The 18,044-nt window shown below is 38.7% G+C and overlaps 1 protein-coding gene across 1 annotated transcript; it reads left to right on the forward strand.

Moving 5' to 3' along the window:
* The first annotated feature begins 644 nt into the window (after nucleotides 1-644).
* LOC102228764 (voltage-dependent calcium channel gamma-7 subunit-like) lies at nucleotides 645-17,774 on the forward strand. Its single transcript, XM_014474702.2, has 6 exons — nucleotides 645-917; nucleotides 8,217-8,412; nucleotides 8,711-8,797; nucleotides 9,988-10,128; nucleotides 12,801-12,946; nucleotides 13,895-17,774. Exons 2-6 carry the CDS (start codon nucleotides 8,217-8,219, stop codon nucleotides 14,348-14,350), a joined length of 1,026 nt encoding a protein of 341 aa, XP_014330188.1. The 5' UTR covers nucleotides 645-917; the 3' UTR covers nucleotides 14,351-17,774.
* Nucleotides 17,775-18,044: the final 270 nt, after the last annotated feature.

Below are 18,044 nucleotides of genomic sequence, written 5' to 3' on the forward strand. Positions count from 1 at the left end.
GAGCTTCTTAAATATTCTACAAACATGTAGAATTTTTTTTAATATACTGACATACTTTAATGATGGCTTCTGGTCTGTCAAATAAATCTACTTATGGGTATTAATAAACTCACCTTGATCATCATACATCTCGTTGCTTGTACTTGTGACAATAAAGTTGAATTCTATTCTATTCTATTCTATTCTATTCTATTCTATTCTATTCTATCACAGAACCTTGATTGGCGCCAGGCCCCCAAACCCTGCAAGGACTAACCGGCTGCTACTTGGCTTAACAGTTTTTAGTAATTTTCCATTTTTGGTGAATAAACTCCAACCCAGTATGCTGGGTTAAACCCATAATCAGACCTGGATCGATCTACGACTGGCAAAGGACTGAGTTAGCGGATAATACTGAAAAAAAGAGAGAAAAATTGATTTCTTTTGAACGAGCATTTTTAAAATATTTGCAGTGTAAATTTGCGCACGTCGCATAAAACACTAAAACCAGCAATAAAATTGATCCGGATGTGGTTCAGTTGAGAAATAATAAAACCAATACACAAAGTCCAAATTTCTCTCTCTCTCTCTCTGTCTCTCTCTCTCTCTCTCTCTCTCTCTCTCTCGGTCTCTCTCTCTCTCCCTCAGCACTTCTCCCTCCTGCCCCCGCTACAGCATTTCTCTGTGTTTGTAGCCAAAGTAGCTCAGTAAACGATCCACCGCAGTGCCTGGGACAGACTGCGTGGAAGAGGAACAGAAAAGACATTTCGAGGATGGGAAGGGGAACTTAAGGGTAAACACCCAGACGGGGGAAAAGAGGAGAGGATAAGAAGGAAAGAAATAGAGGAGGAGAGGAAGGGACAAAACCCCCAGCACAGCCTCCCCTGGTGTGGGGTTTCTTGGCTTCCTGACGTGTGCGCACGACTCTTAGTGGCACTGTGAGTATTCCTCCTTCTGAATTCCTGTATTTTGTTGGCAGTAATTACAATGAGTCATTTGAATTGTAGGCGCCCGCGTGTGTGTGTGTGTGACAGCTGTGAAAAGAGCAGGATTCATGACGCGTCCTGGCGTCGTGTTAATAAAGACAGGCAGCAGCTCGTTCCGGAGCGCACTGGGAAATAATTTTATTCCGACAGCCAAGTTATCCTCACACAACTCCACTGCAGTTTCACGTCGTTCACATGTTCCTCACTCTGTGTTTATCGTCCCTCAGAAACTCCGTGCGCAGTCTCTGGCTTAGGTTCTGGTTGTGCACACATGTATTCAACAGAGATGACAGTGTGGATGTTCAGCTCTCCTCTCTGTTGGTGGTGCTGCGCAGAGAAACCGTTCGCAGAGACCAAAGCCTCCCGTTCAGTCAGCATCTCGGCGTTCAGTTGTCGGGAAGTCGTTGGTTTCCCCGTGAGTGATTTCATAGATTTTTCTCTGAGCCCGATTTGTGAGACGCTGCACACAGGGATAATTAGTTCAGCACATCTTCTAGTTCCAGTGCGTGGACGCACTCCTGTCGTGCGCGCCCACGTTGGATACTCCTTCCATTTTTTGGGCCAAGGACTTTTCTTTTGATACATTCTTCACTTTTTCTCGGTTCCTGTTTTTTTGACTGCTGTGTTTTCTGAAGGTTTTCACATCTTCGTACCCAGAGGGGGTCTGGGTGGGTCAGTCATATTCTCCCTGTTTCTTTTTATTTATTGTTTGGAAATGAAGGTTTCATTAAACACAAAATTTGTAATCAGTGCGGATTAATTCAGTTCAGGTTTGCCTGGTCAAATACATATTAAGCTAATCGGGTCTCACAAAGCTATTAACTCCATTCAAAGGGTCTCAGATATGCATTCACAATGTTTTGTGTTTTCACAAATTGATTCCATTTGCAAATAAACCCTGTCCAGTGTGGAATCCTTCCTTTCTGGCCTCAAAAGTCCAAGTCTCTCTGGTTCTGAACTAGTTCTGATCAAATGCAGCCATCAGTTCTTAAAACACTGTAAAATATCCAATTATTTCTGAATAAGTCTCTAATCTGTAATTGCCTAAGCTTCATTAATTGTTGCCAAGTTTAGAAATATTATCTTACAGTGTTTTCTTTGGCTACTAGAGAGGGACACTCATTCTTTTTTGGACTGGATCAGTGACAGAAAAGTTGTTCAGGTTGCAGTTACCAGAGGACTTTAGTTTCTTACACTGGTTTCCCAAACATTTTTTAATCTTTTTTTACCCACTAGTGTCCCTAATAAATTTTTTCCAAGTACTTTTCCTATATTTCCCACATCAAGAATCACAGCAGGAGCGAAGCATAAGCTCCATATCAGCTACGAACTTCAGGATCATCAGCCATCTGTCATTTACAGTAAAAACTGTGTGATCGTAGTGAGCAGAAGAAAGCTTGTTCCCTGCCAGATTATGTTTTCGCTTGCCCACTCCAGGTCCTGCCACTTTGGGCAGAAAGCCACATCCCCCAAATCAAAACTCTTATCCCTCCCTGTTATCCATCACACCCTCTTTTTACTTGGCATCTCTTTGTCCTGTGAGTTATAAAGGCTGTGCCAATCTGTAGATTGAGATAGATTAGAGTGAATTAAACCTTTTGTCCCCCTGTGGCTCCTATCTAACCAGCTAAATTGGTTCATTGCTTTCTGGGAGAAAGAGGCCAAGAAGGCTGAGGTGTCAAAGCCTTAAAATGGGATTACTATCACACATCTCTGAAGGAAATTGTTTTCTTCTGCTGTTTATGGCGTCTCCATCAAGCATCAATGATGTTTTCTTTTTTTTCTTTAAATCTGAATAATTTTCTTTTACCTTTTGAGCTGACAGGTTTTATCTGGATTTTGAGAAATAGTTAGATTTTATAATTTCATCTCTATACTTTGGCTTCTTTTTAATCTCCTTGAGGCTTTATTGATATTTGGGTTTTACCACTTCATTTTTATTTATCTATTTTTACTAATGTTCTGTGGTTCGAAAGTATTATGATGATGAGATTGTATGTCATGTTTCTGCTGAATTATTTTCCTGTTTTACTTTTTAGTGCTTTATGTCTGCATGTTTGCTTTTTTGTAGAAGACATGTTGGTTTTTAATCATCTATAGCACCTTGTGTTGCACAAAGTTGTCTGAAGTTTGATTGACTGACTGTTTTATTAGGGTTTGTGTTTCTTAAAACTGCAAAGTAAAGAGTGAGCGATCACAAAGGAAATGTTCTGACTGAAGTAAGTTTTCTTATTTTCTTATGAGACTGATTGTGACCCGATCGTCAGCTTTAGAGGAAGTGATATGAATCCACACTGAAGGTTAAAAGTTTCATACTTTAACCATCTTTTCACCTTAAATGCTAGTTTTTTTGTCATGAAACTAGTTTTGTATTTAAAGCAAACAGAAAACAATACATGTTCTGTGTCTAATGCTGATGGTGTAGGTGCTGTCCATGGTGCTGAAAAATTATTAGTAACTTGATTTACTAATAATTCTCAATTTCTACAGTATTCAGATTCTAATTCAGTCTAACTCTTTCTAAATAATTTTTCATAATGGTGCCTTGTGTGACTCTTCATTCTGGAGTTTTTTTGTGTGCTGATGATCGTATTGTCACATTCCTTTCTGCGCCCAGTCATGCTTTGTCATTTCAGTGAATTTTCATTGATTTAATGTGAAATTACTCATAACTTCCTCTTGCACACTTTGCCTAATTCCCAGTGCCTTGATAGATAAGCTTCTAGTTAAGAAGAGAGAACGGAGAAAAACAAGAGGATGTTTAAGATCTGCAGCAGACTAATGCTTAGCTTAACTGTTCATACAAATCTTTAGTTTTGCCCTAGTGCCTCAGATGACAGAGCCAATTTGCTTTCTAGTTCTTGTAAATCTGTTTGATCTTAGTGGCTTTGCATCTTTTATATGCCCTGTTTGTCTGATTAGATTTTTACTTTCCTCTTAAATCCGTCTCCCATATTGCTAACCAGTTTCTTGCTTGATCTTCTTACTTTGACACATCAGATGCCTGAAAACTCTCACCTCAAAGATGTGCACTCTTTACTTCTCTTTTTACTTTTCCTTCTCACCCCTCATTGACAAAGAGCCTCTATTCAGTCACGCTGCTGCAGCAAAGAAAGCAAAATAACTTCTGCAGCATTCACATCTTCCACAATGGTTGTCCAGATAAGATGGGACCAGGCTTAATCTTTAAGATTTCATTCCCCTGTAGGATGACTGTTACTGTTATAGCTTCGCTCTAAAAGGCCTCCAGGATTAGTCACACAAAGACGAGGCAGGATAAAGAAATGGCTTTTTTATGTTGCTGCAGGTTTATTTGTTTGTAGATTTGAAAGTAACTGATAAATGTTTAAAGGCACCATTAAGATTTAACCTGATGTTTTGTAGTTTATTTTTCATGTGATTGTGTCTCTGCCTGACAGTTCTTCTGTACTTTCCTACTTTCATTAAATATTTTGTGCTTCAATCATTGCCAATCAATTTATTTACCTTGTAGTTAAATACTCCCTTACAAAATGTAGGTAAGTAAATAGAAAAGGCACATTTCTCATTGATGTTTAAAATGTAGTTGTATATTATTTTCTGTCAGCTTTGCATAACAGCTTATTTTCATTTATTGAGGTTTTGATCCTCATTTCGTTATCTGATTTAGATATCTATATCTACAATATAGATATCTTGAGTATCTATTTTGGATACTTAAGATATCGAAGTATCTAACATACTTTATATATCCTATATTGAAGGGACTGACCGACACTAAGTTGCACCTAGCTGCAAAATTAAATTAAATAGCTGCAAAATTAAATAATGCATAAATGGAAAATAAAAAAGATATCCAAATCAGTCGGGCTTTGCATAAAAATATAATTTCCCCTTAAACCATAACGGGTTGCTGACTCGTGGGGGGCAACAGCTGGCATCAACCTTTGGGAAAACTGGAGCCACAGCATCTAAAATGGGACTTAGATCCAGTCTTTGACTGGGCCACACCAAAAACCTTCTTTTTTGAGAAGGTCTTTGGTGTGGCCTTGCTGGTGTGTTTTGGATCATCCCACTGCTGCACAACCAAAGTTTACAAACAGATGGCTGGACATTCACCTTCACAACTTTCAGACAGAGAGCACAGCCATTTTGCAGAGTCTATTTCCTACTTTTGAATCATGAACACATTAACTGAGCCAAGTGAGATCTGCAGAGCTGTGAATGCTGCTTTGAGTTGTTTTATGGCCTCCTGGATGAGTTGTTGTCCAGAAGTATTCCATGATTTCTTGATTTGTGGATAATTACAATGATAGGTTTCAATAAGTTTGTTTCCTGTTTGTTCTTGAATTCCCTTATATTTGGGCATGGTGTGTTGCTTTTTAAAGTCTTCTAGCCTACTTCATGTTGTCAAGCGGGTTCTATTCAAGCCATTTGTTGCATCTTCAACAAATGGCATCTTCATTACCTGGTGGTAATAGGTGTGACTAGTGAAAATAAACTAATTTTTCCAAAATAAAGAGTGATTAATCACAATTATTTAATGACTTAATGCACAAATAGTTAGAGCACATTTTCATATGTTCATGGCAGGTTGGTTTGGATAACTTGTTTTTCCTTTATCACTAAAATCATTATTTGAAAATGTATGTTTGGATCTTCCTGTGTTGTGCTTTTCTAATATTAAAACTAGTTGGATTGTTCCAAACATCAATGTGGGACAAAACAGCAAAAACAGAGTGAGAGCAAAAACTGTGAGGGGGGGGGAAATACCTTTTCACATTTCATACCACTGAATTCTGCTGCAATTGATTCCAAAAAGTGAAAATGATGGTAACGCCTCTCAGCGAGTTTTTGTTAAGAAAATATAAATAAGAGTCTGTTGCATTTGTTCTGAATAACAGGGAATTAACATGTGATTGAAAGTTGGCTGGATCAACACCTTTTGAATTTGCTGAATTTGGATCTGTGAAGCTGTCACATAGCTGCAGCTTGGCACTGTCCATCTATTTTTTAAATGATTTATCAAGACTGTGTCCAAATCTTCTGCAAAACAGTACATGAGCTCGACAGCCTCCACACACAGAAACATGGGCATCTGCTGACAAATGCTGTATTGCAGGCAGAGGTTTTGAATCCAAAAAGCTGCTCATTAACCCTCTGCTAATTATATCCAATTAAAATACTGTCAAGCGTATCATCCTGAAAAACTCTATAAACTTTAATTATATTATACACTGAAGAGCCAGTTTATGTATATGCGAAAAAAAAAGTGTAAATTAACACAGAGGGGACAACACACAATTAGTAAGAATGTCTGCAGGTCTTTGGTGAGTAAGCCTCTTTACCTTTCTTAAACAGCCAGCGTTAATAAGGTGAGGCAGCCATTATGCTGCCTGAGAGGCGAAACCAGTGGAAGATGAAGTCTGCTGAGCACTCCCTCCTGTTTGTTAGGCTTATTGCTGTGTGTGTAGTGCAACGTAATAAGTGAGGACGAGATCAGAAGAGCCAGAATCTTTCTTTTATTTTTACTGTTGTTCCACACAAGGTTAAAAGACAGTTCAGGAAGTAACTGACCCTTCCTGAAGAAAATAAAAATTTGAGCTAGAGAGACAGATTTAGATTTTACTCTGTAGCATGGTATTTAAACGTCAATAAAATAACATGAATAACATAATATGAGGGTGAAAGTATTCCTACCCCTTCAATTTTTCCCAGTTTTTTTTGTTGCAACCACAAACTTTAACGTACTGTAACAGGAATTGAAGTGACCGACAGCACAAAGTGGCACCTGTCTGTCAAATTAAAACAATACAAAACATGGTCTTTGATGTTTTTTTGTTGTTGCTGTTGAAAGACCCCAAAAATGTGCTGAGCATGTACATTCAGATCTCTCTTCTGTGATACCTATAAATATGTTACTCTCCAAACAACTGCCTTCCGAAACACCCAATTAGTAAATAGCATCTGCTAGTGCATAATTTCAGCTGCTGCTCTGCGAAAGCCTCAGAGCTTCATTAGGAAACTTTTTGGCCTACATGTAATATATTAAATTTGTCCATCTGTTTATATTTCAGTCTCATAATTCTGGTGTTACATGGCACTACAATTGAAAGGCTAATAGAGAAGGTGAGATGGAAATGGAAAAGGGGGGCAAGGGAGCTTAGATGATATTTGTTTGGAGTTCAGGGTGGCCTTTCAAGTTATGCTGGAGAAGCCTGAATCCTCCATGGTATTGTTTAAAAAGAAAGCTGATTCAAAGACGACAAGCATGAGGAGGATTTGAAAGTGTCCTTTACTGGAGAGAATTTTTTAATGCTGAGGTAAAGGCCTAGACTGGAAATAGTTCATAATTCCAATTATTGGTCTTTATGCAAAATGTGCACAAACTAACACTGCATCGCCCTGAACACACCACTGCCATTGTAAAACATGGGGGTGGCAGCATCATACTCTCTTCAGCAGAGACAGGCTGGTCACATTTAATGGAAAGTTGAATGTAGCTATAGGCAGAGCAATCCTGGAAGAAAACCTGCTAAGGACTTGAGACTGTAAAGTCGAACAAGTGAAAATATCATTTCCTAGACGTGCAAAACTGCTAGAGCCATGCCCGCCCCAACACTTCTAGCTGAACAAACATCAAACTTTTGCTGTTGCAGCATAACAAAATGTCATGAAGTTTGAATGGCCTGAATACTTTTGCAAGGCTCTCTGGTTAGAGTAAAGGACATGTCTCTGTTTCTTCTGTGCTTTTCCTTATCCGTTGTGCTGATTCAAATGAACAACAGTCCAAATTAAGTAGAGGCCAGAGGGGGAGCAGCCACATGCAGCACACGTGCGCTGAGAAACATGAATCTATACAGACATCTCGCTCAAACGTGCATGTGCCGTTCAGCCAGAACTAAGCCACAGAAAGCCTGCGACTGAGTCACCGTCTCCTTTATGCTTCTGTTCCCTCCATCGCCGGGTTTTTTAAATCCTCGTCTAACTTCGCCGGTGAGGTAATCATCTGTTACATTGGCTCCTCTCCGACCTTTAATGTGATTGGCTGCCAGCGTGTGTGTCACTAAATCATCTCCAGCAATAACAAGGCGAGAACAGAGGAATCGCCAGCCGCGGTGTGTCCCTGTGAATAAGACTCACGTCCGATAAAAGGAGTTCCCCGTTTTCAGTGATCTCCTCTCCACTGCCCTTTCTTTTCCTTCTTGTCTCTCCTTCCACAGTTTTGAATTTGAATTACCACTCTCCTCTCTCTGCCCCTCTGCCCTCCAGATGAGTTCATGCAGCAGCCGTGCATTGACCATCCTGTCCACAGTGTTTGGAGCCTGCGGACTGCTGCTGGTGGGGGTGGCTGTGTCCACCGACTACTGGCTCATAATGGTGGAGGGAATCATTCTGCAGCAAAACCAGAGCATGGAGGTGAAGATGGCTCTGCATTCTGGCCTCTGGAGAGTTTGCTTTGTGGCTGGTAGGAATATATCATCACACTTGTGTGCATATGTTTACACTTACTCACACACACATGATATCCAAGCACAAGAAAGTAACAAATAAGCATAAAGAGATATTGAAGATTGGCAATTTGAGAGAGAGTCAGGCTAGAGAGAGAAAAGAAAGAGAGGAGCCTGTGGCTTCTGGAATCAAATCTGTCAGAAAACATGATTGTTAACAGTGAGAGAGGCCTCTGAGACCTGCGCTTCTTCACGCATGACCGACTCTGATCCTAAAAGCAAACCTAACGTTCTCCAATTTCTGTTTCCTCACAGGATCAGAGAACGGGAGGTGCGTAGCTTCGGAGTACTTCACTGAGCCCGAAATAGAGATCACCACCGAAAACACGGCAAACATCCTGAGTGAGTGAAAGATGGATGTGATATTACACGTCTGTTATTTACCAAAGGGAACTTACTCTGGAATTATACAGAGTAATGTGCAGCTGACTAGATTTAAAAAGTGGGTATGGAGAAGGGCGAGAATGAAGAATCTGAAGTGAAAGAAAAAAGGCCTTCAGGTGAAGAGGGACTCGCAGAGAGGGGGGGTCAGTCTCAGAGGACTTTCCCTCCTTTCACTCAGAGTTCTTGTCATAAATGAAAAAAAGAGAAGTGAAAAGACCTGAGTTTGAAGGGAATTTATATCTGAAGCTAGCTCGTTTACCTGAATTCAAATGTCTAATATACATATAAAAAGCATATGTTTGTGTTTTGTCACTTTTTTGCTTACCCTGAGATTATGTATAAAAAGCAACAAACATTTCTCCAAATACAGAAAGATTTTGTTTTGCTTATACATATCTGCTATTGCAAATTGTTTGAGTTAAAACAATAGACATTGGTTTGTAATTTGCCACCACAAATGTCACTATATTGTATTGCAGTTTTATGTGACAGGCCAACACAAAGTTGCATATAATTTCAAAATGGACGAAAATGAGACATAATTTTCAAATATTTAAAAAGATAAAACCTCAGAAGTGTTGGGGAAAGCTGTCTTTATTTTGAAGGGAGATGCAACTGAGTGCTATCAGAGGATCCAGAGTTGGGTTATAAAACAATATCCAAAGTCATAAACATTTATAAGATCACATTCAGTCCAGCATCAGAACATGGCAGGGATAAGGCACAACTGTAAACCAACAAACATGGCTGTCCACCTAACCTGCCAGCCCAGGTAACTGTGGAGGAGCTACAGAGAACCACAGCTCAGGTGTAAACCAAAAATGTTATACTGCACATCACCCTGAGCACATTATCACCACTGTATAACATGGTGGTGGCAGCATTGGTCTGTGGGGAAAAGTTTCCACAAAGTACCAAATCAGAGATTCTGACTATGAGAGCACACCCGACTTTTCAGATACTTGTTTGTGAAATAAAATAGAAAAACATGTCAATTTATGTTGATATATCTTATAGAAAGAGGTCTGAATATTTTTACAACATGCTGCATTTGATTGTCTTTGAATATTTTTTTATTCTGTGGAAACATTCTTCCCAGGTAACATCAGATGAGCTATTTTTAACACGGCGACCTTTTGTTCCCACAGAGATGGTTCGTACGGCCACGCCCTTCCCCATGGTGTCTCTGCTCTTCGTCTTCACGGCCTTCATCATCAGCAACATCGGACACATCCGGCCTCAGCGTACCATCCTGGCCTTTGTGTCCGGCATCTTCTTCATTCTCTCAGGTGGGACCCATCACTCATGTCGCGCTGTCACTGCTCCCTCACATTATGATTGATTACAGCAGTCGGCCGTGTCCTGCGTCACACATGGCGATGCTTTGTTAATGACTCTATTTTTGGACTGGGATACAGGTTTGCCAGCTGTCTTTAAAAGAAGTAACAGGATTCATTTTCAACATCCCAACCCCAGGGTTTAAAGTTTCCTCATCTTTTTAAAAGTTGGCTTTTGAAATTGCTTGCAGAATGTCAACGTTCTGCAGAAAAAGACATTTCAAGCAGATTTTTCCTCATGTTCTGTAGGGATGCTTCTTGAGCAGCAGATGGCACTAATGATCCCCTTTCCTGTGCTGGAGATGAGAGTAAAAACTATCAGGAGACACGCTGCAGCTTAAGCTCTCTGAAGGCTTTTTCCTTTTGATGCTTTTTGAAGAGTAAGCAGAGATGAAAGGACTATCAAACAGATTCTGATACAATAGCTTTATCAAGCAGGGACCGGGGTAAAAGAAAGTGTGTTGTAAAAGCAAAGAGTTATGTAACAAAGGTTATAAAATTTGAGCAGCATGATTTCGGCTGAAAGATGATGACAGTAATTGCACTGAATTGCTTGTTTGTGATGCTGCAGTAAACTATCAGCTCTATCATTCCTCTCACATTCCCCTCTCTGTCTGTTGTGGTTTCGGTGGTATATATGGATTATTCAAAATATTCCTTTTACATCCCCGAGGCAGTGGTCTAGTGAATATTGCAGTTTATGAGCGGTAACACCATGTTCTGGTTAATATAGCACAATTCAGATGATAAAAAAAACAACAGCATAGAGCCGCAGATGTTTGAGCTTGCTTGAAGGCTGATGTTCTCTTTTGTCCTCTTCCTCGCTTCTGTTAGTCCACAGTCGTGCGTGTCCTCTTAAAAAAAATTGCCTTTGTTCCTTTTCTGCCCAACGCTCACTCGTCCTTTTCTGTCATCTGCTCTCGTTGGGCATGTGCATGAAGATTTCTCTCTGTGTCACTGAGAATGCGTGAATGAACATGTACTGTCACGTCACAGTGGACAGGAGCATGGTTTCTGCATTTTCCATGCCTTCAAACTTTTAAGTCGACAAGAGAACCTCTTAGACCTGCCATTTGAGTAAAAATACACAACTGAAGACAGCGCAGCACCTCATCTCAATGTTCCAGCCATATCTAAAATTAATCATATCTGGTTCTTTCAGCAGGCCTCTGTCTTTGAATATTGATTCTTTGATGGGTGCCATATGTTGTACCTCATGCATTTAACATTTTCAAGGCAGTGAAGAGTCCATGTCTGGTTGCTGGAAGGACAGGGGGATTTTAAAGATGCATGGGCTACATCTGGGGTAAAAAGGTTTTACAGTACTAGCCACATTATTGGCACACCTGGTGAAAAAAATATATATTAAATGCCTTTTAAGGACAGCTCCTCTTCACACAATAGAATTTCTATGTTCTGGGTCTCTTTCCTTTAGCTCACCCTGCAGGTTTTTGGTGTTTATCTTGATATGTTTTACGTCATTGTCCCACAAAAAAATCAATTTCCAGTTTTGTGCAGCTTATTTTATCTAACATCTCTTGGAAAAAAAAGTCCAGAGTGCAATCTAACAAGCCCCCCAGTGTGTCTTAAAGGAAAAAAGACCCATAGCATCACAGATCTCCCACCTTACTTTAACAGTGTGCATGAGGGTCTTTCCTACATATTCATATTTGATTTCTCACTAAACTTGCCTTGAAACTACTTTGTCCAGTGGCTGTACAACATATAAGGAAAAATATTCTTCTGCGCTCATTTATATTTACCTCTATTTATAAACGCCTACAAGAAACATGGCTTAAAGTTGTTAAAATAATTTTAAAATATGCTAACATAAAGAACAGGCTATCTGTAGTTTTAAAAAAATGAAGAAGAAATATATTTAGCAATCAGTACAGTATCAGTATAATACATCCAGCTAAACTAGAGCATTTAGGCTCCATTTATAACATAAATCAATAAAAGCAGTGGGTCAAGTTTAAATAACGGCTGTGGTTTTGATTAGAGATACTTAAAATGTCATCAGTGTTTATCTAAAGAAAAAAGGAAACTCATGCAAACACACTTGTCTCTATTTGTCTCCTAGGACACATCTTGTTGCATATCTCTGATCCTTCACTATTGGGAACCATTTATGCCCATTAATAGAAGTTTTTTATATTTTTTTCAGAGAAACCCAACTTGAATGCTTCAGACAAGGATTGGCCTACTATTGTCACACAAACTAAAACTCTTTTCATTGTTGCAAACAACTTGACTTTGAGAGAGGATTTATGTACAAAGCCAAGTTATAAACTTTAAAAAATATCGCTACATTTTTCTGTAGAAACTCTCAACATCTCAGACTTATTTGTGTTTCATAGCAAAAAAATTCTAAATAAAAAACATGTTTTGTATGCACTTGGATTTGTGTGGTAAAAGCTCACTCTGAAGCACTTTTTCATTCATCTCTTTGTTCTTTATCAATATCATTTTGGAGGCTAATTGGTTTTCATGGTCAGCTCATATCTTTCTCTTTTTCTCCTCGGGCACACTGCTACGAGTGTCTCTATCACAGTATAATGAACTTCCATGTGTCTGACTTCGGTTTCTGTCTGTCATTGTCCTCGTAAATGTGCTGCATGCAGGCCTCAGTCTGGTGGTGGGTCTGGTGCTCTACATCTCCAGTATTAATGATGAGGTGATGAACCGGCCCAGAGAGCCAGAGCAGTTCTTCAATTACCACTACGGCTGGTCCTTCGCCTTCGCTGCCTCTTCCTTCTTACTCAAAGAGGTCAGTGTGGGTTGTGTGTGTGCAGTGCTGTCTGTTAGCGTAGTCCGATCTGTTGTCTGATAGCATGTTTATGTTGCTCGTTTGTGTAAGTCTGTTATATTTGTTTCATCTTGGACTCAGCTTTTGCAGCTTTGAATTGAATCTCATAAAAACACACATCAAATAGTAACAAAAGAGTAAAGTTGGTATTTGCACAGCAGAATTAAGTACTAACTCATTTTGTGTCAGCATAGCTTGAAGTTTGTGGTTTTTGTGTGTTAATGGAAATGAACATCAGAAGTTAATCATTCCAACACAGCAGATCTGACCTTTAACCCTCAAGAACTCCTGTCGTCCTTTAAGAGTGCTTCAACATATACCTGATAGACTCTTTATATCAGCTAATGCACCTCTTATCTGCTGCTAGTGATGTCCCAGAATCTTAAAATTCCAAGAATATTTTTATTCCTGAAATGCTGTGCATACATCTCAAAATACATATTTTATGAAACATCATAAAATGATTTAGAATTACAGAAAAGCTTTTTATATGATCCATAATTAGTTAACTTAAAAAAAAAAAGCCTACTGGATTAAATCCTCTTTAAGCAGCAGAACAAATACATGTTGGAAACCTGGAATAAAGCAGCTTCAGTACAAATGATATCATTTTAGCTAAAATGATTTTTTTCCTTGACATTTTGTGTTTACTAACTCTTTCATAATATTTTGTGCCGTTCCTTCGTGTTTCTTGTCCGTTGCTTAGTTTTTTACCTTAGTGTAAGAAATTGTCTTACACACCATCAATGACTTTGGCCTTCCATGCTCCTTTGTGGCTTCTCTTCTTCATGTCATCAAACCTATTTCATGTCAGTAGCCTCATTAGTAATATATTTCATGGAAAGATCGTTGACAGGTCAAACACTTCAAATGCTAATTCTATTTCTTTTAAAATTGACTTTCTCTCAGGGTGCCGGAGTTTTATCAGTCTATCTGTTCATGAAGCGATACGCAGAGGAAGAAATGTACCGCCCCCACCCTGCCATCTACCGCCCCCGTCTGTCCGAGGGCAGCGACTACAGCGGCCAGTACCTCCACCCAGAATCCTCCTGGCCTCCACCCAAGAGAGGCCGCAGCACCTCGGAGGCGTCCAGCGACATCTCCATCCAGCTCAACCAGACACCACCGGCGCCACCGAAATGCACCCTCCAAGTTGGCGGCCAGGGGAGCCCGCCCTCCGTGTCTTCTTCTGCAGGGAGCTACCAGATGCAGCCACAGACCACTGGTTACCCCTCCACACACACCCTACCCAGGTCCCATTCCTCCCACCTTCAGGGCCAGGCTCTTCCCATGACCATGCCTCCATCGCCTGTACCCCCCCCTCACTATCACACACATGTGCACATGAGCGCCTCCCCCTGTTAAGAAGGGGGAGCCACACGAAGACGAGCCACTGACTCTTCATCATTAAATATACTGAACATTTCGAATTGGATCAGGGTAAGCGCGGAGCTTTGATCTAGCATCAAATGAAGCAGAAAAATGTAGCTTTGAGACGTTATAAATCAAAGAGAGAGAAGGAGGGGATTTTTACTGATTTCTGAAGATTTCAAAGAAGCTGTGATGGATGGAAAGAAACAAACAAAAGAGAAGAAAGAAGTTAAAGAGAAAGTCAAGAAAGAAGCAAACTGTTCTCCAGAAAGACATTAGAGGTTAGGTTGATTGGTAGAGCAGGTATAAGGGAGGGAGAGTGAAGCAGGGGGGCTGCAGTGTTATACAAAGATGCTGCATTGCTGCAGGACTTTGTACACACTTGGAAATGTACAATGCAAAGCACTGATCTGAAAGGACTGAATGTTCATAGAGTTTTACATGCATAAGTCACGCTAACATGTGGACTACATACGTTTTTGCCAAACGGTAAAGCGTGGTTAAATATATTCTATTCATGTATGACTTTATGACATCATCAGTTTGATTCCACAACCCATAAAGTCATAATAGTGCCCTCGTGTTATTAAGTATTAGTTAATACAGTAACTGTTAAATTAATCTGCACAGAATGAATGTTGTTAAGCTTTGTAACATACAGAGATACTATTAAGAAATATCATGCAAACAACGTATTGTTTTACATATTTAAGATACAGATCTTCAGCTTCTTGTACATAGCTGCACATCAGAACTAGAGTTGTGAAATGGCAAATGAAGCTTTTGCACAAGTCTAAGTGAGAAAATATTTTACTTATTCATCTTCGAATAGAAGGGAAGCAGCTGTAGCAACGCAGCCTCAGGATGCAGAGCGGTTCGGTTTTCTCCGGTTTTACAGGAATCTGGCGCCCTCTAGTGGCCGCAGCCATGAAGCAACCCTCGAAGCAAACGTTTCTGGCTCAAAACATTTCTTCAACTTTGTCTTTCCTTCTGCCTTTGCTGTGCGGTATTACTCTTAAAGAAATGATGGAGAGTTTTGTCAATTTTAAATTGTAAATCCAGAATTATTAGACACACGAATAAGGACTGCAAAACAGAAATAAACTAATAATCTGATTAGTAGTGTATCTTTAAATATAATTATAAAACCCACTTGATAAAAATGTTTGTTATATTTGCAAATAATTTTAACGCCATTGTTTGTCTCATGCAGCTTTTTAGCCACTTAAAATCTTAAATAAACCATCTTTCCCACTTTATTCTAATGTATTAAAGAAGATATGGCAGAACGGTTTTTATACATGTCTGGGTTCAAATCCTCAGTAGGTAAAAACTAAATAGATAAATTTGTCTGCTTCACCCAGAAATTTCATACCCTACAAAAATTCTAATCTTAAAAATGTCACTGTAATTTTAATAGTGCATCAATGTAAATTGTTTTTAGACTGACCAGTTAGATTAAATGTAATTTCTAAATCGCTAATTATTCTAACACTAAGCAGCCTTAGATCACCAAAACTAAATTACAAATCAGCCTCCACTGACCATGTAATTATTAACTTCTAGAAAATAATGTTTTCTCAAAGCAACTGAGCAGCTTTTTCCCATCACACTGATGCATACTACAAACTACACTGGCAAACATATTTTTAGACATTTTTGTCACAACTTACAACAACTTACAATACTGGTTTTATGTTATAGACCAACACAGAGAAAAACAATAAATTTTTTAGAAAAACAAATGTAAAGGTTTTGCATGCATGATGTGTTTGTGACACATGTGCAGTGCTTGTTCCTCACCATACATAATTTATACAAAAAATGTAAAACCTTGTTTTATCTGAACAGAACACCTTCTACCTACCAGGTGCTATATCTCCTGTGGCTTGTGGCAAAGCGCAAACTAAAATTCTCTCTCTTTTTTTTTTTCAAAAATAGATTTTTTGTTTTTCTTCGCCACTCTTCTATAGAGACCAGCCTGGTTAAGAGCAGGGCTAGTAATTAATTCTCCCACCTGTGCTTTTAAACCTAAATCTGCTTCTCATTGCACAGCACACTTTTCAAATTCCCATTTGTAAAAATATATCCGAAACCATGCATTCACTTCTACTTTACAATTATATGCTTCGGTCTGCTGGTCTATCATATAAAATCAAACTTACAGTAAGTATATTAAAGTGGTACAAATACATTTGCAAGACTGTGTAGTTTATGGTTTTCAACCCTGCATTTGGAGAACTTTGAACAGCCTTGTTGCTGAAATGTGCTATACAAATAAACTTGTCTTGAATAGCGTAATTAAATTTAATTGATTATTGAAGTAACTGCGAATGACTTCTCATAGAGGGAAAAAGTTAATCTTGTTTCTTGAGTACTTCACTTTAAGATGTCCTACAACAGAGAGGGCACTTGAAATTAATTCAGACTTTTCCAATGAAGCATTTCGACCTCACTTGGCCATTTATTTCAGGTTGTAAAGTTAAGACAGTTTTATTCTCAAAAGCCTAATTGCTCTTTTTATACAACACTGTACAAAGAACAGAATGCAAGAGCATAATTATCTACACCAACAACCAGATTTAATTCTGAATATTCATTTGTTCTTTTTAGTTTGCTACTGTAATGTAAAATAAAAACCATTGTGTCATCATGAACTAATTGGTTTGGATTATCACTGTGATGCTTCAGAGAGATAAAACCTGCTCCTACAATTTATTGTGGGGGAAAAACTAAAATAAAAACCTCAAAAAGGAAAATTTGAAGTGGGTTTGTTGTATCGCCAATGTCCTGCAGTCTGGTTTGTTTTCCTGTTTTCTGTTTAGGCAGTTGTTGTAACTCCAGCCCCCAGTTGTTGACTGTTTTCTTTGTTAGGCAGTTCAGTGCCTTGCCCACAAGCATTTCTGCAGCATCTGTTGAAGAAGATAAAAGAAATTCTCCAGACATTGCACTTGCAAACTTTTTCAATCAAAAATTGCTTCAGTAACTTTGGGTTCCCACAACCGCCATCATGACCAGTGGATGATGAATGCTTTGTTCTTGCTTTAAATAAACAGTATTTTTTTAATGATTTGTTTGATTATGTAATTATCTCTAAAAGTCCCCGAGCTGTTATACTGCATCACTATTTCTAATGTTGTAGCTCTTTTTTTATCTGCATACTCAACTCTTTTTTTTACCTGTGTATTAATGCAACAAAAGAATTTAAGCTTCTCTCAGAAATCAGTTCACATTTTATTTTTGTTTTATATATATATATATATATCACCAAACTAAAGTAATTGCTTTTCAGTGCTTCAATGATACTGCAGCTTTAAAATCTGATCAAATGCAATAGAGGAAATACTGACAAAATTACTGCTGTTATAGAGTTGACATCTGTAACTCAATTTTGTTTTATTAAAACTTCTATTGGGGATACATCTTGTCATGTTTTAGCATCTATGTGTGCAGGTTCTGTTTGTCTTTGGTAGTAAATCTGGGCTTTTTTTTATTTGTATATATATAAACCAATGTGGAAATAAGGGGCAGGGATGGCAGCATCATATTGCACTCCACAAAATTTATGACATTACCAGGAAAGAACATTATAGTATGTACAAATATTGAAGAAACGGCACAGTGCATCACCCAGGAAGATAAAGTTTGGTCACAAATTTTTAAATAAAAAAAAAACCTCTAATGATAT

This window comes from Xiphophorus maculatus, chromosome 3 (genome assembly GCF_002775205.1).
Source record: "Xiphophorus maculatus strain JP 163 A chromosome 3, X_maculatus-5.0-male, whole genome shotgun sequence".
Classification (NCBI taxonomy): domain Eukaryota; kingdom Metazoa; phylum Chordata; class Actinopteri; order Cyprinodontiformes; family Poeciliidae; genus Xiphophorus; species Xiphophorus maculatus.